This window comes from Fukomys damarensis, unplaced genomic scaffold (genome assembly GCF_012274545.1).
Source record: "Fukomys damarensis isolate Sample0158 unplaced genomic scaffold, DMR_v1.0_HiC HiC_scaffold_8, whole genome shotgun sequence".
Classification (NCBI taxonomy): domain Eukaryota; kingdom Metazoa; phylum Chordata; class Mammalia; order Rodentia; family Bathyergidae; genus Fukomys; species Fukomys damarensis.
In genome coordinates, this window is record NW_022900920.1 from 26,059,279 (window position 1) to 26,080,781 (window position 21,503).

Consider the following 21,503-nt stretch of genomic DNA (forward strand, 5'->3'; position numbering starts at 1 on the left):
AGATCCCAGGCTCTGTGGACTGGGATTTCGGGGAGACCCTGGGAAGCCGCGTATGTTTGCTTATCAAGAAAGCGTTAATGCGTAGCCCATTTGCAGACTGAGGAGCGGCATTTGGTGAAAGGCACGTTTCTTAGGATGCCTCCGCGCGAGAGTATTTTGTAGTGTTGCTTAAGAAAATACATCAGAAACTGCGTATTTAAGCGATGGACGGTTTCAGTTCTGGAGAGCTACGTACACTCATGATTGAATAATCATGAGTTCAAGTGAGGAATGGTATTTGTGTAGTTAACTAGAAACCGTTTTTATTTCGCTCTGGACATATTCTGTCATTCTTAGAAATGTGGTTTTTTCCCGAAGTTTTGAGACTTCTAGCAAAGTAGTGCTTTTTAAACGTGATAAACTGTGATCATTGGGCCAAACATTGCCTTTATTTGTTTATTGGGACAGGGTCTCACTGTGTAGTTTAGACTGCCCTGGAACTCACTATGTAGCCCAGGCTGGTGTCGAACTTACAGCGATCCTCCTGCCTCGGCCTCCTGAGTGCTGGAGTTACAGGCGGGCGCCACTGTGCCCAGCTCAAACATTGTTTTTAAATGACTTAAAACTAGAACGTTTCCTTTACGTTGTATGCATTTTCTGCCTTTTTATATTGAATTTATCAAACAGTTGTGATCTGCACAATCTTGAAATTTGTAATTTAGCTCAAGTCTGAAATAAAAGTAATGGTAAATTAAGCTGCAGCGTTAATAAAGTGGGGGCATAACTTGTTAATTTAGGCAGGTTAGTAAAACAATGTTTATGGTTTGATATTCGGCTCTCTTTTCATTGTCTTACCCTATATTTTCTCCAGATGTCAGAGGATCTAGCAAAGCAGCTGGCGAGCTACAAAGCTCAACTCCAGCAAGTAGAAGCTGCATTATCTGGAAATGGAGAAAATGAAGATTTGCTAAAATTGAAGAAAGATTTACAAGTAAGTATTGGTGGACAGTTGTACATAACATTGCTTGAAAAGAATTGTTGTGTTTTTCAAATGATTTACTGTTTAGAATCCTTAGGTACTCAAAGCACCCTTGTAGGAGGGTGGTGGGGTGCCCCCGATGTGTGTAGAGAGACACTGAGGCATATAGAGAAAGAGCCGCTTCCTCAACTTGTATACAGCAAAATGAATGAAGCATTGCAGTTGTGAAAATCTTGTGTGCTTGTGCGGTTTTTAAAAAATGAGGTGATTTTGAAAATAACAAAATTTCAAAGAAAAAACTTTACAGTGGGACATGCTTTTATTTTTCAAGAGTTGGCAAAGAAAATTAAGTTCAAGATTAAAGGAGAAAAAGATAACCTAATTAAGATTCTTTTTTACAAAATTCTCTGGGGGTGAAATATGTGGCTTTTCTGTTCAAAGCTAGTGGGTTACACCTTGTATTAAAAATACAAAACGAATATCTAAAGAGAAACATGTTTTCTGTATTAATATTATATAGTTATTTGAATTTAAGACTAAGTTTTGCAGTGCATATGTTGGTCCTTGCTGAAATTGAACTGATGTGGTAAAATTGAGATCTCATTTGTCATGGAAGATTTAAGTAAGTATAAATCTTTTATACTGCACTGGGGTTTCAAGAAAATGTAAAACCACGAATGTAAGTATCTGTTGTTTTCAGGACACTGAATTAAGAATAATACCATATATAATTTATGAATACTACATATATGATTTTTCATCTTGAGAACTTAAAATTGTGAACCATATTTTTAAGTTTCTGGGGTATTTTGATTAGATGATGTCTCTCTACTGATTCTGTATCTTATCCAAATAATCTTTCCCTTTATCGTCCTGTTGCCCGTTAAAACTTATATTTTAGAGCTCTTACAATTGCATACATAGAAAACTTAAATGAGGTCTATGATTGGGATTCTGAAGGAGCTTATTAGGGCATAATTAAAAATGAGCTGAATATTTTCAAATTGTAGATTTAAGATGAATTTGCAACAGTATGTTATGTTTAAAAGCTCTGAGAAATTGAACAGAATCCCTCTTTCATTATGTAGAGGCCTGGCCAGTGGATTTCACTGTGTCGGTCAGTAAGAGAGAAGTGTGTTTCGAGGACAGGTTCACCCGTCTGAGTCCTTTTGTAAAAATTACCCAGTGGTTTACTCCTCCATACATTTGTGCTGCTCACATGCTCTGTGAATGTGCACTAAAGACGAAGTGACAGGCAGACTGACTCCTTTGGAGAACCAGCTTTCTTGCCTCAGATTACCCATTTCCCTTTATCAACTTAAAAGCAGTACTTCTTTTCTTTGAAGAAAACATTGCATGCCAATGTTTTATGCCACATATTGCTTCCTTGGCAGTGGGAAGAAGAGGTATATGTGGAACTGGTGGAGGAGTTGGGAATAGAGTTTGAAATAGCGTTATTATCAGGTATTTTTAATATTTCTAGAATCAACTGTCATTAGAATCTGGGCACAAGTGTCTCGATATGATCTGTAGTGGAAAACGTTGCAGGGAGAAACTATTGTGGTAGACAGTGTAGTAGCGCCTAAAAGGTGCTAGGTCAGTTAATGGCCTGGGAGTCATTTATAAGTAAAAATCCTCTTTAACCATTTAGAACAACACTGTCCAATGGAACTTTCTGTAATGTTCTTCTCTGCTGTTCAGTACCACAGCCACTAACCACATGTGGGTATTTGAAGTATGGCTAAGATGAGTGAGGAGGTAAACTTTTAATTTTATTGAATTAAATACCTGCATGTGAGTACGTATTAGGATGCAGACTCAGAAAGCTTAAGTGCTAATACCTCAGATTGTGACAGTATGGAATACTTGAACTGACAGTCTTGAGTACTCTTTTATTCCATCATGAGAGGGAAAATTAGATTTTGCTTACTAGATATATGTGTGTTTTGAATTGAAAACTGCAAAGATAGGAAGCATTTTTTAAGATTAGATGAAATTCTGAAAAGCATTTGGGTATATGATTCCACCTAGTAATTGTTGTCTCGGTTAAGACTCCAGTTACAGATTTTGTTTTGCTTTGTGTCCCTGCCCTCCTATCTCTTCTTCTTTCTGGGATGAATCTTGTGCCCTTGGCATTTAATTCTGCCTGTTACTTTTGGTAAAAGTCTGCTCAGATGCTTATTAAGTTTGTGGCTTCTTTATTTCATATTTTTGGACCATAATATGGTTCTTATTTTTGTGTTCCCCTTGTGGAACAAGAGGTTATTAATATTTGTCCTTTGATTATAACAGAATGCCCTGAGAGTTTTTTCCCATTGGCTTCTGTTTTTCCAGTAAAGTTTCTATGTTTATCACTTTTATGTTCTGTCTTTCACATAGAATAAAGTTACTCAAGAGGCAGCATATTCACCTAGTGGAACCCTAACTGCCTTTTTTCCCCCCACTTAAAAGAAACAACAGGGGTAGTAAATTCCAGGCTAGCTAACGAATGAGCTCCCCAGGCAGTCTGTGATTTTTTTAAAAAAAGTCATTTTATTAGGCTGTTTTGCTGAATAATCTGGTTCTAAAGGAGGCAGGGGTCAAGTCACTTGTCTCATATATTACAGTGGCTCTCTGCATCCCCGAAACGCCTTCCTTCAGTAAGCAGAGTGCTTGAGTGCACCCCCTTTGACCTGCTGATATGTAGATCACAACACCTACCTGATGCTTCCTGGAATTGCCGATTACTGTAACTGCTGCCCATCTGTCAATGAAGGAGCAGTTTCAGAACTCAGACTTGGGGGAGGAAAAGTAATTAATGGTATGTACCTTTAAGAACCCCCTCATATACAAAATAGCTTTCCTAATATTTTGGTCCATATGCACATGTAAAGAAAAAAAATTACAGGGTTCTTCATAGTTTTGCTGGGAGGGATATGTAAAACCAGGGCAGAGTTAAAGGACATTTTAGGAGTAATGCTCTGGATTTTGTTTATAAAAAGGGTCATTTTGGCACAGGGCTCTGAAAATTCCTTATAATATGCACAGCTTTTCAGGACTCTTTTCTTTGGTGAAAATACATTCCTTTGTGAGTGTAGTAGGAAAATATCCTGTCTAAAAAGAAAAGGAGTTCTAAATCTGAGACTATAAATCCAGAATTTGTGTGTGTGCTTCATTAGTTAAATGATCCTTAGGAGGATGTGGACATACTTAATGATGGGATTTTGTGGGCTCTTGAGTCAGGCTCATTGGATTATATTCCCAGCTCTAAAAGTAGTGAATAAAAGCAAACTAGGTATTTTCCTTTGTGTACTACATTATTTGGAATTTCTTTGCTTTATTAGCACAGTATTACCTGATTGATAAGTACCTGAGGGCTGGGGGTGTAATGCTGCAAGAGTGCTTGCCCAGCTTGTACAAGGCCTATTTTCCAACTCCAGTACTCAAAAACAGTCATGTTCTACCTTCAGGGCTACAAAAAAAAAAAAATTGAATAGCTACTTGGCAACTAGCAAAATTTGGAGGTACTACTCTCCTTTTTTGCAGGGAGGGTACTGGGAATCAAACTTGGGACCTTGTACTTACAAGGCAGGCGGTGGCACCACTGAGCTAAATCCCCGACCTGTTCCTGAATTTTTGAACTCAAATCTTTTTGTCTTCTAGTTTTTTAATCCATAAAGCTGACTTCCCCAGTGGCTTATTTCTCCTTTTTTTTTTTTTTTTTTGGTAAGCCCCAAATAGTTTTTTGTTAAGTAGCCAGAAGATTTCATAAGGACCTTCAGGAGAAAGGTAATAACTCTTGGCTACTAAACCAGAACTACTAATATATTTGTTTGTTTTGTTTTGGTACCGGGGATCGAACTCTGGTCCTTGCGCTTGCAAGGCAGGCAGTGGAACCACTGAGCTAAATCCCCGGCCCCCTAGAACTACTAATATGAAACCTCTGGGGGAGCTGAAAGAAACTGGGTTTATTTTGCCAATTTTTCTCCCATGCACCCAATTTGTTTTAAATTCATTCGTGTGAGGGAACAGCTAAGTACAGTTCTTAGATAAGATATAAATAGTGTAGATTTTCAGTAGAGTAAAAATACAGCAAATAGGTATCAATATCATCTATTGGTACTGCTTCACAAGTTTTTTAATTGACCCTCACTTGAATGCAATAGATAAATAGAAGACTGAATTAGAAAAAATATTTACCACACAGAGAGGCATCGCCTGCCTGTGTTACTTTTGTTTTATTATTTTTTTTCCCTTTTAAATGAAGCTGTGCTAATGTGCTTAATAATGTATAAACTATTTTAAGTCTGACAATAATTTGCTTACTTATTCAGGCAAGGTTTATAATTCGTGAGTAGGAAGACTACTGGTTTATTTTATATTTGCCTATAGTATTTTAGTAGAGATGTGTAAGTAGGAACATTTTGCTTACTAGTAAGGATACTTAAAAGTGTTTGGGGATTTGTGGAGAGGTTGTTGGCTAGAAAATTAGTACTATGGCTAAATAATGCCCTGTAAAACAGTACAGCTGCATAAACTATACATGGCATTGTAAAAGAGACCTTGAATCTAATTCAGTCCCTCCCTATGACTTAGAAGTAATGCATGGTATAAATTTAAGTCTACTTTATTTCCATTAGTATCTGCGGTTGAGGATATCTGTATAGGCTTAAATTATCACTCCAGTGCCTACTAGTATAAAATATTGTCTCTCACTTTCTACATGGGGATAATCATAGTACTCTCCTAATAGTGTTATGAACTAAGCATAAAGAGTATTTAATAAGTGGTCTGTGGTGTAAGAGCTGTCATCAGTCAAAAACTAAAAATAGTTGACAATGGTATTTTTTAAATGTTATGGTTTTTGTTCTCTTTTAGGAAGTTATAGAACTAACCAAAGACCTTCTGTCAACTCAGCCTTCAGAAACTCTTACAAGTTCAGACAGTTTTGCTTCTACTCAGCCCACTCATTCATGGAAAGTAGGAGACAAGTGTATGGCAGTCTGGAGTGAAGATGGACAGTAAGTGTAGAAAAAAACCCCTAACTGTAACATGAAATAATAAAATACAATGGTAAGATGTTTTTACTCAGTTTGAACTACCCTATTTTAATCTTTCTTTGTAGGTATGTAGCTCATACAGCCAGTTTTTAATTGTTGGGTGGTTACAATTAATATAGTTTAGTTTTAGTTTTAGAATAAGACTCGTGGAGAAAATGACTAGGACCCTAGAGTGGGGGAAATGTGAGTACAGCGGTACCTCAGTTTACAAACCATTTGTTCCATGCTTCTAGAAAAGATGGCCATGTTTTTGTGTTTGTCACCTGATTTAGAGTGCAAATAAGAACAAAATTTTGCTAAACACACTTTAGTTTGCAAACTGGATTGTTCACAAAGGTTTTCAAGAACTGAGGTGCCACTGTATTTTCTAAACTAAATTCTCTTTATGTTAAAAATTGAGTAAATTGTTGGTTATCTGAGATTTCTCTAAAGTACATACTCTAAAATAATTCCTGTTAAGAAATGCCATCTCTTAAAAAGATTAAAGCACATTGAATAAATACAAGTACAAGACTTTTTGGCAGTATTTTGATTGGGGCTTTTTTTTATAGCAGATGACTAACTTCACCCACTCTTTTGTATTATTTTTGCCAAAAGAACCATTTAAAAAGTTTCATTTTAGACACATAATAATTGAGTCACTGCAGTGTAAGTCTTGTAGGCTGAATACTAAATCTTTACTCACCTGCTTACAGCCATGATATCTTTACAGGTGTTATGAAGCGGAGATTGAGGAGATAGACGAAGAAAATGGCACCGCTGCAATCACCTTTGCTGGTTATGGCAATGCTGAAGTGACTCCATTGCTGAACCTGAAGCCTGTAGAAGAAGGGAGGAAGGCCAAGGAGGACAGTGGCAGCAAACCGATGTCAAAGTAAGTGGTTTTGACCTTTAGGTGTTCTCCATTTGGTGTAGTAGGTAGTTATGGGAAGAATCTTCGCCAGCAAGATTTGAGTGAGGAAACTACAATACTGCTCATCCTTTGTTTAGAAGGTGAGCGATACAGGGTCAGCCCGGTCTGTATATGCACACTTAGGTAAAGTGAAGATGTTTTGGTTCCCATGTACATATTCAATAATTATGAGATACTGTACACTAAGAATATCTTCTTACCATATTTTATAAGCCAGGCACTGGGACTTCACCACAGCAAATACCATGTTAAGCCTTTTCCCCACTGAAGTAAATATCCAGAGAGGAGAACACATGATTTTAAAAATGCTTTAATAGTAGCTGCATGTGGTGGCACATGCCTGTAATCCCAGCACTTTTGGAGGCCAAAGCAAGATTCTAACAAGTTTAAGCCCAGCTTGGGAAACTCAGGAATTTAGTGAAACCCTCTCTCAAAATAAAAAAGTGCTAGGGATATGCAGCTCAGTGCAGAGGCCTAGGTTCAGTCCTCTGCCGCCTCCTATATCCCCCCCAAAAACCTTCAAAATAAAGTGTAGATGTTTTGGAGGGACATAACAGGTACTTAATGGGAATAGAGAAGAGGTACTGCAACTGCAATTATCAGGGCACGTTCCTTGGGAAAATGACATCTAGACTGAGATTTCAAAAAGAATAGAAGTTAACAAAGTAAAACTAGAATTTACTGACTACATATGTCTGGAGTTAAAGCTTTTTTATTAATATGCATGATTACCTTGGGCAAACTGTTCACCCACTCTTTCCTTGTCTGTAAAACGGGCAGTAGTTATGTGTATTGTTGGGTTTCGGGGATTAAATGATAGCATTAATAAAGTTAATAGCACCACTCGTAACATGTAGTATCACAGATACACCGTGCACATTGCCTTGCACTTCCCAGTGGTCCCCTCCACATCACTACTGCTCTTCCGCTTGCTTCTGGACATCCTGGGGTCCGAGTGAGCACTGCATGAGCACTCAGAGGCACAAGTGTGACAGTGTCCGGCAGATTTGGGAGTTGCTTCTGCATTAATGGCTCAGTGTGAGGGCATAGAGGTAAAAGAATTTCCGGGCTAGAAGACAGTGGCTTCACAGAAGGTTTGATAGGTAGAAGCCAGATCATAAAGCAGTTTTTGAAGCAGATGTGATGTGTTGCAGTTTTAGCTTAAGAATGATCTCTGTCCAAATCATACTGCGGTAAGGTATGAGATGATGGTGGCCTGAATCCAAGGAGTGGGAGTGGGAATGGAGTGGACAGTTTTCAAATAACAAGAACATTTTTACTAAGAATATTGTAAAACAGTGGGTAATCTCTGGTGTTAGGTTTTACTTCAGTGTAAAAAGCTGGACTTTGTGGTGGTGATTATAGTTTATATTACAGAGGAACCTGGACTTTATTGCCTGTCTAAAAGATCTCTCTATCTTCTATTGTTTGATAATAAGGTCTTAGACTCTGATCCTGTTTTTAGTCCTGTTTAGAATTTTTTTTGGAACCCTAAGTTTTATTTTGGTGGTTGTTTTGTAATGCTGAAATTGAACCAGAGCCTTGCATATCTGAGGCAAGCACTTTACCCCTGAATTACATCCCAAGCCCTTTTTAAAAATTGCATTTTGTGACCAAGTCTTGCTAAGTTGCTCATCCTGGTTTCAAATTTGAGATTCTCTTGCCTCAGCTTCCTAGGGTTACACAGGCAGGCATTGCCATACCTGGTTTAACCCTGGATTTTTTTTTTTTTCCTTTTATTAGTTAGTGGTTTTAAGATTTGTTAGCAGCGGGCATGGTGGCGCACTCCTGTAATCCCAGCACTTGGAGGCTGAGGTAGGAGGATCACTGTGAATTCGAGACCAGACTGGACTACATAGTGAGTTCCAGGTCAGTCTCAACTACATAGTGAGACCCTGTCTCAAACAAAACAAAACAAAAAAGCATTTGTTAGCTATGATGATGAGAAACCCTGTCTCAAAAAAACAAAACAAAAAAGAATTTGTTAGCTATGATGATGTGTGTGTGTTGCTGTATTTGTCCATTTGTGAGGTGACGTGTTTTATATACACTTAGTCTCTTCAAATGCTGCAGTTATACTTGTTAACTGTGTCTGTCTGAAAATTAAGGGTAAGCCAGCCATTAACCACTTACCAGTCCAATTATTTACATCATGACCAGAAATTGCATTTTAAATTAAGTTTTTAAGACATAACAGGAAATACAAAAGTGACAATCTTTATCAGTACACAAATCGACTGCCTGAGCGACGCCCGAGATAGTCAGTGTGCAGACAAGTGTTCTGCCAAGTGGCTGCTGTCAGGATTCAACTTCTAAGATACAGCTAGAAAGTCATAGCAGTCAAATAAGTCACAGTTGGAAGTTTTGATTATGCAATAGATTAATGTTTGAAAGCATCTAATGACACTCTATATACCCTTTTAAAAAAACATTTCTTCGTAGTGCTAGGTTTTGGCATTGATTTCAATGTGTTGAGGTTTGTATTCATGGAGGGAAGAGTGTAAGTTTATTGGATTTTTTTTCTGCATTGCTAAGGTCTACAAAGAAGTCATCTTTTAAATCTTAAAGAGTTGACATTTAGCTCTGTTTTTCACACACACAGAAAAGAAATGATTGCCCAACAGCGTGAATATAAAAAGAAGAAAGCTTTGAAAAAAGCACAAAGAATAAAAGAACTTGAGCAGGAAAGAGAAGACCAGAAGGTGAAATGGCAGCAGTTCAACAACAGAGCCTATTCTAAAAACAAAAAAGGCCAGGTTGGTAAATCTTTTTACTTTTTTTACACCTGAAAAATACACCTGCCTTAAAATAATTTTATAATTAAAAAAAAATTTTTTTTTTGGCGCCAGGGGTCGAACTCAGGACCTTGCACTTGCAAGGCAGTCACGACACTACTGAGCTAAATCCTTGGCCTGGCCCTATTTAGTTATAATTTAAAAGGAGATAGATTTTCAAAACTATGTAAGTAATCAGTTCTTGAATCAATCTTTAGTGTGGCTTTTTGAAAAACTCTATGAGCCATTGTCTCTGCAAACATTACAAGTTAGGGTTTATGTTAGGAATTATAGAAATTTGAAAAATTATTTGCTACCTTTTAGACCACGTAGAGGCAATTTATTGAACTCTCTTGCTTAGTTTGCATAACTTTATAAGTGTCACTAGTAGATTTTATTTGAAAGAGCTTTCAGGTTCTCTCAATAAACTTCTCTGACCACTGGTCTCGCAAATGCAGGGTCCCGAGTTCAATCACTGGTACCAAAAAGAACCCCCTTGAATATTGGGTAGAAAATAACCATAGCATTCATAGAAGTTAAAAGTAAGGGTGGCCTGGCTTTCACCCATCTTACTTTTCTGTCAAGCTGACCCTTCCACTGGTAGACATAGAAAATAGTGCTTCCCTTTCGTAACGATGTTTGACTTAAATGGTAAGGGCTCTTCGCAATTTAGACATCACAACAGGCTCACCATAAATCTGAATACAACCAGAGTTATAGTCGTGTGAAAATAGATAGCTCGCAGCATAAATTATGATTTGAGATTACGAAACTAAAACGTTGAGACCTGTAAACAGTGAATGTCACAACTATTAGTAGTGTATAACTTATAAGTAAATGGCTTCTTCCAGCACCACTTTCACTACTCATTTTTGACCCTAAGCAAACAGAAGCAATGCTCTTCTCTCTCCTTTCTCCTCCTCTGTCCCCTCCCTCCCCTCCTTCCTCTCCTCCCCATCTGTCTCCTCTTGTCTCCTCTCCTCTCCTCTTTCTCTCTTTCTCTCTTTCTCTTTAATACCGAGAGTAGAATGTATTGTAACACTAAGTTTGGGGAAAAGATTTTTTTCTAAAACTAATTAGGAAAAAAAAAACTAAGAATGATTTGATGGTTTGTTTTCTTACCCCTAGGTAAAAAGGAGTATTTTTGCTTCACCTGAGAGTGTAACTGGCAAAGTTGGAGTAGGAACTTGTGGAATTGCTGATAAACCTATGACACAATATCAAGATACTTCTAAATACAACGTCAGGCATTTGATGCCTCAATAATCAGAAAAACTGTTGGATTTCATCTCTGCAGGGCTTTACATTTACCTTTTTATCCTTATATTTTTCTAAAGGTAAATTATTTGTTAGGTGAGTAAGGAAGATATCATTGTTGTCATTGTTTGACTTCAATAGAATGAAACTTGAAGAAATTGCATTTGATAAACTTATTCATTTAACTTTTCATTACTACTACCATAGTTCCCTCAGAGTTTATTGAGTAAGGCAACTTTTCTAGATAGAAGCTGCTTCGTTCAGCACGTAGATGACTTGTTGGTATACGGATACCAAGCCCCACGTACAGTCATAACCTGGACTCTGACACAGTAACCCAGTGGAACAGGAAGGCAAAACACCAGCCTGCTGAGACCTTTTTTTTTTCTCTTCCAACTTTAAAACCTACCTATTGTGAAGCCTAACGGTAGGTTACTTTATACCGGCACAGTTTGTTTTGAGGTTTTTCCTTCAGTAACTTTCTTCCTAAGCCAATTTGGTCATCTCTAAAATTGATCCAGCTTTTATTTTTATTCATTTAGTTTTATGTAGAAAAACATGTCTAGGATGAGCTACCTTTTTATTAAGGTGTTTCTGTTCGGTGTTTTGTGGATTTGGTTTTGTTTGCTTTTTCCTTTAATTTTTTCACTTACGGTAGTGGTACTGTTTTTTTGGACGTGTAATGTTTATACGGGAAAACAAAAAGTGATGTATAGCCCTGTATACAGTGTAGATACTATTTTTGTAAAAAACCAAGGCTAAATTAATGAACAAGAGTACTGAATGTTTCATCATTAAAATTTTCTTATATTTGTGCATTAATCTGACCATAATTTCCCTGTATATTATGTTCATGTAGCTGAGTTTGTAATTTTAATTAACTAGATCAAGTTGCCAGCATTTGTTGGTGTGAGCATCAGTTATCTGAAGTTGAGTTTAAACCAAATACATGCATAGAAAAGGGTCTTCCTATTAATGGAAGATGATTTTTAGGATGTGTGTGTTAATTTCAGTTTTGTATGTTTAACTTTTATTAAATAAAGCATTTTTAAAATCTCCAGGGTGTGTTACAAAAGGGTGAAGTCTAGCTTTGAACTTGAACACAAAATTGCAGGGGAAGAGGGTATTGTATGCTAAAGGTTTCAGTAAATCCTTAAGTATTCCTTCCATTAAATATAAAAAATCCGATCTCAGACCAACTAGTCATTTTAAGTCTTCGCTGTGTGTTGGGGTGTTCATAAAATTTTGCTGGAAAGGGAAATTTTTTAATTTTTCAAATTTTAATTTTATTTATTTTTCTTTTGTATATTGAAACTTTAGGGCAGTGTTGAAAGGTAGAATTCTTCGTCAGGTGTGGGTAGCACATGCCTGTAAATCCCAGTACTCGGGAGGCTGAGACAGGATGATCACTGTGAGTCCGAGACCAGCCTGGGCTACATAGTGAGTTTCAGGGCAGTCTCAACTACATAGTGAGACCCTGCCTCAAAAAAAAAACAAACTTTCTCTCCCTTTGCCTTTCTCCTTCCAGCCCAGGTCACAATTTTCCTTCCTAGACACATAGAACAAAAAGAGATTGTAGCAGAAAAAGATCTACCTAAAGCCTGAAATTTTTAAAATAAAAACTCTGAAGTATACTGATACTTATTTCATAACTATTGTAACAGCAGCAGCCTTGAAGAGTTGCAAGACAATCCTTTGAATGAAAACATCACAAGTTTAGGGCAACTGTGCAGAAAATGGTTTTTACTGCATTGCCTTAGTATGGTAGGTAGCAGTTTACCTGGTGTATGAATAGGCAAAATGGCTGTCAGTAAGACGGCCCTCCTTTGACACAATGGGCCCTTCTTTTCTGCATGTTAATTTTACTGGAGGCCTTTGTAGTAGGAGAAAGAAAAGAAATAGAAGTGACCATATCACGCAAAACATTTATTTCAAAAATAGGAAGCATAGCTTAAGATCAGGAGCCCTTGTGTCAGAGACGATGTGACCCTTTGGAAGGTGAGTGTCGGGATGATGTCTCTGGATTACCTGAAAGGGTGGGGGTCACATAGTACTTGTTATACTTTAATGCTGAAGATGCTTAAAAGCGTACACATGCAGTATTGTACTAATGAAGGTGGTTAAGCTCTCCATGGTCTAAAAATTAATTAGGAACCCTGGCCTTAAAGCTTTGTAAAAAAAAAAAATATTTAAGTGTAGTTTCCCCTTTGTCTTGAAGTTCTGAAACTGACAGACTCAAATGTAAAATACCAATTCATGACTCCTAAGTACATTGGTTTCACATTATCTCCTCAAAGCTTAGCATTCTTTTGTTATTCACTGTAATGACCAGAAATCTGTGTCACAGATAGGTGCTAGTTAGCTTGGAGAGACCAGCAGAGCAAGGATTCTCAAACATGGATGCTGTTTGAATCCTGGACCCCCGTTTATTAGTGATAAATGTGTGTGAGTCCTCTGCCTCATTTCCTCTACTGTAGAATGAAAATAATAGCGCTCTCTAGGTTTTAAGGGGTAGGTTAACATCTGTAAGGAGCTACAGTATCGAGTATGGTAGGTAACAGGAGCAGCTGACATTTACCGGGAGGTGGCAGTGGCGAATACATGATCTTTTTTCCTTAAAACAGTAGCTTGCGTTTATGGATAATAAAACCCACTACTTAAGATTTGAGGCCCCCAGTTACAACTTACCGAAATGTTAACAAATTACCAAGCAAAACATAAGTCCTAGTAAGGTTTTAAATTAACTTTCACACTAGTGCATATTTCTTTATGGGAAGAGAGTGAAGGTTATAATAATAACCCCTAATGCTCATAAAATTAAACAGGTTCTGGGTCTAGTTCCTATTCCAGACTTCCTTACCCAAGCCAGGGTGTCTTTGACAAACACCATAAACAATTGTGATACTCATCCTTCACTGAGAACGGTGTTTTAGGTTAAATGTAAAAGGCCTTTGATTTTTGGAATGAAAAATACCTTTAGTGGCAGTTGTTTTAGCCTAATTACGAAGATGGCATTAAAGCAATTCCATCAGTTAAAACTGTTAATTCATTTTTTAATGCTTGTTTTTGTCATAGTAAAGGATTGTGTGTGTGTGTGTTTCCGGTATGTGATTTTAGTGTTGGGTATGTCTGCCTTGAAAAAACAGGAAACGTCAGGCCCTGTAAAGAAAGTTTATTTTTTTTTGTGACCCATGCATATCAGTAGGTTATAATTTTATAATTAAAACTAGACCTTTTTACAAGGTAAAAAATACCAGTTGTAAACCTAGCCAAAAATAAAACTTATTTAATTTGGCTTTTTGCCTCATTTTGACATTGAAATACAAAACGGAAATTAATTTAAACTAGCCAGGTTTTATATTTGTTGAAATCTTTAAAAGCGTTCAATAAATATGTGAACTGTATTGTTTATATTTTTCTGTGAAGCAGATAGTAGAAATAATTCACAAATTCAACAGTAAACATCAACATTCTTTGTATCTAGGATTTTTGAGTTGCAAGTTAAACTGAATTTTTACTGCACTGGAGAGGGAGAGCATAGCAAGCAAAATAAAAGGTAATTTTGTAGTTCCGACAAAGAGCCCCAAGTAATTGAATCCCTTTATCCTATCATTTTTTTAAAACTTCTATTTTGGTATAGATATATTTTTATGAGGTTTAGATACCCATATTATAGATGGGACCTCCTAAGAATTTGTCTTGGTATATAAAAGCAAGCAGTAAAAGAAGACATATGATGGTGTTACATTTGTGAGATTTTTCAGTTGCATTTTCTGCCTTTTCAGCTAATGTGTATAAAGGTGGTTCTTTTGTGGCCTTGAATGGGAAGGATAAAGTAGACCTGAGAATTAATTGTACATAGCTAGCAGCTGAACTAGCTGAAACTACCAGATTTTAGATAATCATCTCTCAGTTCCCAGGCAGTAAAAACTGGCAGTTAACCTCTACCATATTCCTTTCCAGTTCATTTTATGAGCCCAGCGTAGACTTAAGAGTCACTGGAATGATTTAAATTGTAATGTTTCCCCAGTCAGGTAAAGGAGCCATGGTTACACTGTTAGCAGGAAAGGCTGGGTTGGCTTTGAAGAGACACTTCGTCACTCTGGGGCCCAAAATTACAGTTTTTATTTTGCTGGCTCATTTTCCCTTTCCTGGTAAAACTGATGAACTTTTGTTTTTTTTCCCTTTCAAGCCCTGTACTTACCTTAGCAAGATGCAGTGAATTTCTGACCCAAGAAACAGGCTTGGTGCAAGCACTTGACTCCATATCCTGGGAGAACTTGAAGCCTGAGCTCTGCAGCTAGGCTAGTCTTTAATAGATGGTAATTGCCAGTTGTTCATTGCTCAGAAGTGGCAGGAAGGAGTAAGTATCCCTTCAGTTCTTTGGCCTAGAGTTTTTCCTCCATGAGTGCTGTCAGGTGTAGGTGATCTAGCTTTCAGTTAAGTGTGATGAAGCTACTGACCTGTTAAACTTACACATATTCTTTTACTACACGTCGGTAATGCTGCATGGCTTTGTGTAAACATCTAAAATACCCTAATTATTGCCCTAACAATAAAGACTTTAAGTATTCCTTATTGCAGAGCTAAGAATTAAGAGAATGGAAAAAAAAATTCCCCAAAATCATAGTTAAGTTGGTTGGCAGTATTTTAATAGTGTTTCACTTGGGCTGTTTTTCATAATTTGTAACTGGGAAGAAAGGCCAAACAAGGGCCGGGGATGTAGCTTGGTGGAGCCATGCCTGCCTGTCAAACACAAGGCTCTGAGTTCAATTTCCAGTTCCAAAAAGAAAAGGCAAGCAAAATAGTGAAGTGAAATTGTCAGTACACACCTATGAATTACAGTAAGAATTTCCTGTTAGATCTAGTGCATGGGTCCAGTAAGATAGCTGAATTGCCTTTCTAGGCAAGGTCAGCATTAAATATTAAGCAGGGCTTTCAGATACCTGTAGTGGTTAATAGTGTATGATGTGTTCAATCTCATTATTTTTGTAGTACACTAGGATTAAACCCAGGCATGCACCATTCCTGAGCTACATCCCTAGCACCTCCTTTTTTTCCTGGTACCAGGTTTTGAACTTGTGCACAGTTCCAGTGAGCTAAATCCCCAGCTTGAGACTGGGTTTGTGTGACCCAAATTTGGAATCCTATCTCAGTCTCCCTCCATGATGGGATCAAGGTTTGCACCACCATGTCCACGCAATCATTAAAATGAACACTATTGTTCTTGTAAAGCCTTTTATAATTTTGTAGGTTATCAATTTGAGCCATGTCGGTAGTCTCAGATGTTTGGGAGGCTGAAGCAGGAGGATTACTTAAGGCTATGAGTTCAGGCATGGTGGCACAGGCCTGTAATCCCAGCACTCTGGGAGGCTAAGTGAGGCAGGAGGACCTAAGTTCAGGGCAACTTAAAGACTCAAATTCTGTCTCCCCCCAAAAAAGGTCTGAGGATATAGATTCAGTGGGAAGAGCCTAGAGTCAATCCCTAATTCCAGAAAGAGGGTAAAATTAGAGTACTACCTGCCATGGAATTTTGTTAATATGAGCTAATATTTAAGAAATGTCTTCTGTAAGATCTAGAGGTAGGATAATTAAAATTTGAGGTTAAGGGTGAAGTAAGATTGCATTTATCAAAAAAAGTATAGACTTTATTTCTACAGAGATTTGGGAGAGGAGTAATTAACATGTATTATGCATAAACCCTTACATTTCAAGATGGAGGTAGTATGTGTAACACCTCGGGAGGAAACAAGTACCATGAAGAAATTAATTGTTCAGGGCCTACCAAATGATGAAAGTTAAATTAAGTCCTTGCTTTTCCCATGTTACCCATAATGGTAGATGCATCAGAATCTGACTTTGCTTTGGTATTTTGAGGTGGAATGATAAACAAAACAGAGTAAACCGCTGCTGCTTCAAGTGAAAATACAAAAATTCCTAAAAGGCCACTTTCTTCAGGAAATAGGAATTAAGGAGCTGTATAACCTTAGAGGTGCCTTGCCTCAACGCTGCCTTTTTAAATCCCTTCGTAATTCTAAAGGCAGACATTGTCATGGGGCCTGCAGAGACATTTTTTAAAAGTAAGAGTTCTCATATGTGTGCTAACCAGACTGACTTCATCTGAATCTTCTTGGTATTGTGGTGGGTAAGATTTACCTGTACCTCTGAAGTACAGCCCACAGGCGTTTTATTAGAAGAGTACCTTAAAGTAAGGTTTTAGTGGGAACTAAATGGAGACTGTGGGTCTTGTTTCCAGTTTGTGTAATAGTGTAACCAAATGCCAAATGGATCCCTGAGATCAGATGATGTCAAATAGCTCTGTGTCCTACCTGAAGCAGTTATCCAGTACAATACATGAAGCCATATTCAGTTAGGATCCATGGAATTGGACAGGCACTGGTTTAAGTTTTACAACAGTTAATTATAATTCAGATTCCCATTAATTCTGGACTTCTGATGTATCAACACTTAGAAGATAGCTGCCTGAAGGTGTATTCATGTTTGCCTTTGTGGAGAAGGGTGTTACAAAAATTAACTCGGGTATTCTTTATTCACAATTTTTTATTTCTTAGTTAACCTATGTGTCATTTGGTCTGCTGAAAAACTAATACTCCTTCCTCACTATAGTTTACCCTTGCCTTCCCTCATGGAAAACCAACCCCGGGAAGAAGCAGTATGGGGGAGTGGTGATGTGTGTACTGCTAAGTTGGGGACAAATGCTTCCCAGCCCATCATCCTGTACACAGACAATGAAATGGCAGCACCTCAGGTTTGTTCCGTGGCCCACCTTCCAGCTGTGTGTAAAAAGCTAGTGAATGCTATGGGAAAAACAAAAATGGAATCTTAGATGTTGACTTCAATTTACTTTGCATGATATAGGGAGTTCTTACCCCAAAGAAATGTTCTTACACATTCTTTAAACTCTCACTTGGGAAAGTCAAAAGTAAGCAAATATGTAGCACAACATCTTGACCTGGCCAGGGATATTACAAATGAATAAAGAAATAATTTACCTGGGCCATAGGAATGAGTTTGTTTTGTCATGTTTTTCATTAAGTCTCCAGCACCTAAAGTGTAGCAAATTCCAGTAGTGGGTTTGGTTTCTAAAGAAATGCAGTTTTCATATACATCTATTTCAAAGGAATTGAGGGAGGACTCAAGGAAAAATGTTTTTGGAGGAATAAAAGCGCAAGAACAAGTGAATATACACACACACACACACACACACACACACACACACACACATGTATGTATGTGCTCAGGCCTTATGTATGATGTGGTACACTTCACATAGAGAAGCACTGAATGCTGTTACAATGCTGCTCACAAAGGAGTGTCTAACATTAACACACAACTCGGCTGCACTGCTAAATATGGTTGTCTTTATTTTCTTTTTTTTTCCTTGCCCAGCCCTATCTAAACATAAAACTACAGGACCAAAATTAACAACCCATTAAAATCAGCAATAAGTTATGAAAATCATAAAGCTTTTTTTAAAAAGTAATTAAGGGTAGTTAAATTATTTAAAGTATACAGAGTCCAAAGGGGGAGGTCTCCAGGAGTCTTCCTGGGCTAATAAGCTTGAGGACCAGAGGGAAACCTGGGCGTTGGAAAGACAGTGGGAACATGTGACATCAAAGTGCAGGCTGGGAATTTCACTTAGGAGAAAATAATATTTCTGAAAATAGAAGAGCAACAATAGCACCTGCACAGTGGGACTGAGACGAGACTGTAGAAAATGAGGCAAATCTTTACAGTAAAATGAAATAAGTGCTGAACTTAACTATGTTAATTACAATAGTGTCTACTATGGATATCAGATGGTTAAAAACTGGCAAGGGTAATGATTCTAAAAACAAAAACAGCATTGACCTTTCTCTACCTAGCCCAGACCTCATTCCTTGTGTGCACTATAAAGAGGTGTTATCAAATGCTGCATCAAAATAGATTTTTCCCAATGTTTTTCCACTATAAAAGACATCTATGTTTACTTATGGACAAGCTTTAAAAAGATGTCATTTTGGTTTTCAACACATATAAAGTTATCAAAATCTCAAATAAAAATGCTGCCACGGCTCAGACTTTGGCCTGCTAATCTGTGTGCATGGTGCTTCTGACTCACGCAGACACAGGGGCACGTAGAGCTTTTTCCTTCTGGCCCCCCAATCCGTACTCAAAGGCCTGTGTGGCAGAGGCCGTCATGCAGCAGTGCCCTCGTGGCCTAGGGGCAGTGGGCTGGTGAGCTGGTGGTCGGGTGCCCTAGTGCTAACGATGCGGGGTAAGGTCAGCTGGCTTAGCATGGAATCCAACGGAAAGCTGAGCTGCACGATGATCCCTCTCAAAAGGCTTCACAGTCTCTCCTTTTGTAGAGCATGAAATGAGTTTTTTAAAAGAGGATCGATCATCCATCCACAGGCTTCGTGATGAGTTGTCCCAGGCTGAGTTTTAATAGGTCTTTAGCTACCCAAATTTACTGCCTGATTATCTTGTCTTCCTCACTGTAGTTTTGATTTTGTTTCTAGGGCCATAAAGCTCAGGAAGGGTTCACAGCCCCATCTTTTAACGTGTCTACTCAATATAGTATGAGCAAACTAGAAAAAGGATGGACTCTCCAATGTCCTCTTTTAAACCAACTAAATCAGATCAAGGTAATTTCACATGTTTGCTTATGCCATTAGGAATTAAATTTTTTTCCAATATGAACATTTTCCAGCTGGGGAGGCTCTACCCCACTTTTTGCTAAGTATTTGCGTAAATACAGGTCTTCTGACCTTTTTGTTCAAGTATAGTTTTGTTTAGCTTTAAAGAGGAGACTGCAACATGAGCCCAATTTAAGAGACTGTATTATATTGGCCCAGTGAATATTTTGCCCTGCACTGTTGTCATGCTGGGTTCTAGGAAGTGAATGAAAGTTTGACACTGGCACTGGAGTAACCCTCATCACTCCCAATACTCTGCAGGCTGCTGTGGTCATCAATATCACTGATGCTGGTGGTGCTTATATTGTCCACTTCTCCATGGGAGAACTCTGTGCTTTCAACATCCACTTCAATCTCCTCTGCCAAAAGAGGGGGGGGAAAAGGCATTAATAATCTACCCATCCCCTTCGAAAATTAAAAGGCATGAGGAAAAACAGTATAAAATGTTATACAGCAAGCACACTATCACGATCTCTGGAGATAGACAAGGTGAAGAGAGGGATATTCTCCCCACAGAAGAATGTCTGCTATACCATGCTCTTAATTTAGGCAGCAAGTTTACCAAAACCCTTTGACGCCAGTCTGTCTGGACCTCTCTCTCCAAGCACTCTATTTGGAAATTAGCACTTAATATTAAAAGATCCCAACATCTAACATCTGTTTTGCATTAAACCAGAAACTAATTCTCAGTGTTGTTTTATTAATCAGGGTCGCCTTGAAAGGAGAAAAAGAAAGCATAAACTTTAAGACAGATAACGAGAAAACGTGTCCATCAAGACCTATGATGGTATCATTCTATAGATAATTCTACAGATGACTACAACTTATCCTAAAATTTTTTATTCAGTAACTAAGGCAGTCATAAAGTACATTTTTGAAGTCTGATTTTGGGGTGGGAAGACTGAGAATAGAACTCAGGGCCTCATGCAAGCTAGGCAAGTGCTCTGCTGCTGAGCCACATCCCCAGCTCCCAAATACTGCTTGAAGTAAGAACTTGAGATTTAATTAGTTTCTGGATTATAGCAGGAGTATAAGGAGTTAAGAGTAAAGACATTATGGTGGTGGGGTTTAGTTTTAAAAACCAAAATCCTAAATACACACATGGCCACATCTATCACATTTTGTTAAATACTGAAATCAGTATTTAATAATAATACTTTTTACAGTTTACAGTTGCTTTTTTCCCCTTAGGAACTAGAATAAAAACTCAGGATTTTTCAGTACTCTTAAAAGACAAACACAGGGCTGGGGATTTAGCTCAGTGGTGCCGTCACCTACCTAGCTAGCACAAGGTCCTGAGTTCTATCCCTGGTACCACTAAGACAAACACAAAGCCTAGTATTTCCTATTTGACTTAGATGAAACAAGGAAGACAGATCATTGGCCATTATTAAAGAAAGCAATGATGGGTATATAATTCATTATTTATGAGTATGTTTGGAAATTTCAATTTAAACAGACAAAAACAAAAATCTGTTTTAGGAAAAAAGCCTTAGTGTCATTGTTTAGTATTTTAGTATATGCAAAATCTCATTAGTTGTATTTTCTCAAATACGAGGCTTAAAATCATCAAAGTTTACCTCTGGGGTCTCATTGTGGTGTAAGGCCTGACTGAGGTGGGTGAGGCGACAGACGAAGAGATCGGTAAAATTAAGATTTTTTTTTTTGGAAGGTGGGGGTTGATTTCTTTACTTCTGCTAAAGACAAATGTTCCACAACAGGTGGAAAGAGAAATTAAGGATGTGGTACTTAAAAATATCACCAGTGATGTAAAATCAGTGTTTCTTCCTGACACCATGAATTGAAGAACACAACGTGACTTCTGTGATATTTCTTGCTCCAAACAGACACCTTCAGTCTAAT

At 37.8% G+C, this 21,503-nt stretch overlaps 2 protein-coding genes across 5 annotated transcripts in view; one reads left to right on the plus strand and one right to left on the minus strand.

The window, feature by feature from the left end:
• Positions 1–12,145, plus strand: part of Smndc1 (survival motor neuron domain containing 1) — a 13,351-nt gene extending 1,206 nt beyond the window's left edge. The window contains exons 2-7 of one of the 2 annotated variants that reach the window (XM_010634638.3): positions 3–121; positions 851–970; positions 5,816–5,958; positions 6,710–6,871; positions 9,513–9,666; positions 10,813–12,145. In XM_010634638.3, coding sequence (XP_010632940.1) covers positions 851–970; positions 5,816–5,958; positions 6,710–6,871; positions 9,513–9,666; positions 10,813–10,950 — 717 coding nt within the window. In that variant the 5' untranslated portion in view covers positions 3–121 and the 3' untranslated portion in view covers positions 10,951–12,145. The remainder of the gene's footprint in view (positions 1–2; positions 122–850; positions 971–5,815; positions 5,959–6,709; positions 6,872–9,512; positions 9,667–10,812) is intronic. The other variant, XM_010634637.3, reaches the window with a different exon arrangement.
• A 6,028-nt stretch (positions 12,146–18,173) lies between these two features.
• Mxi1 (MAX interactor 1, dimerization protein) overlaps positions 18,174–21,503 on the minus strand; it is a 64,348-nt gene continuing 61,018 nt past the window's right edge. For 2 of the 3 annotated variants that reach the window (XM_010634639.3, XM_010634641.3), the window contains exon 6: positions 18,265–19,999. In XM_010634639.3, the coding sequence (XP_010632941.1) occupies positions 19,836–19,999 (164 nt within the window). In that variant the 3' untranslated portion in view covers positions 18,265–19,835. Of the gene's footprint in view, positions 20,000–21,503 lie in introns of all 3 variants that reach the window. The other variant, XM_010634640.3, reaches the window with a different exon arrangement.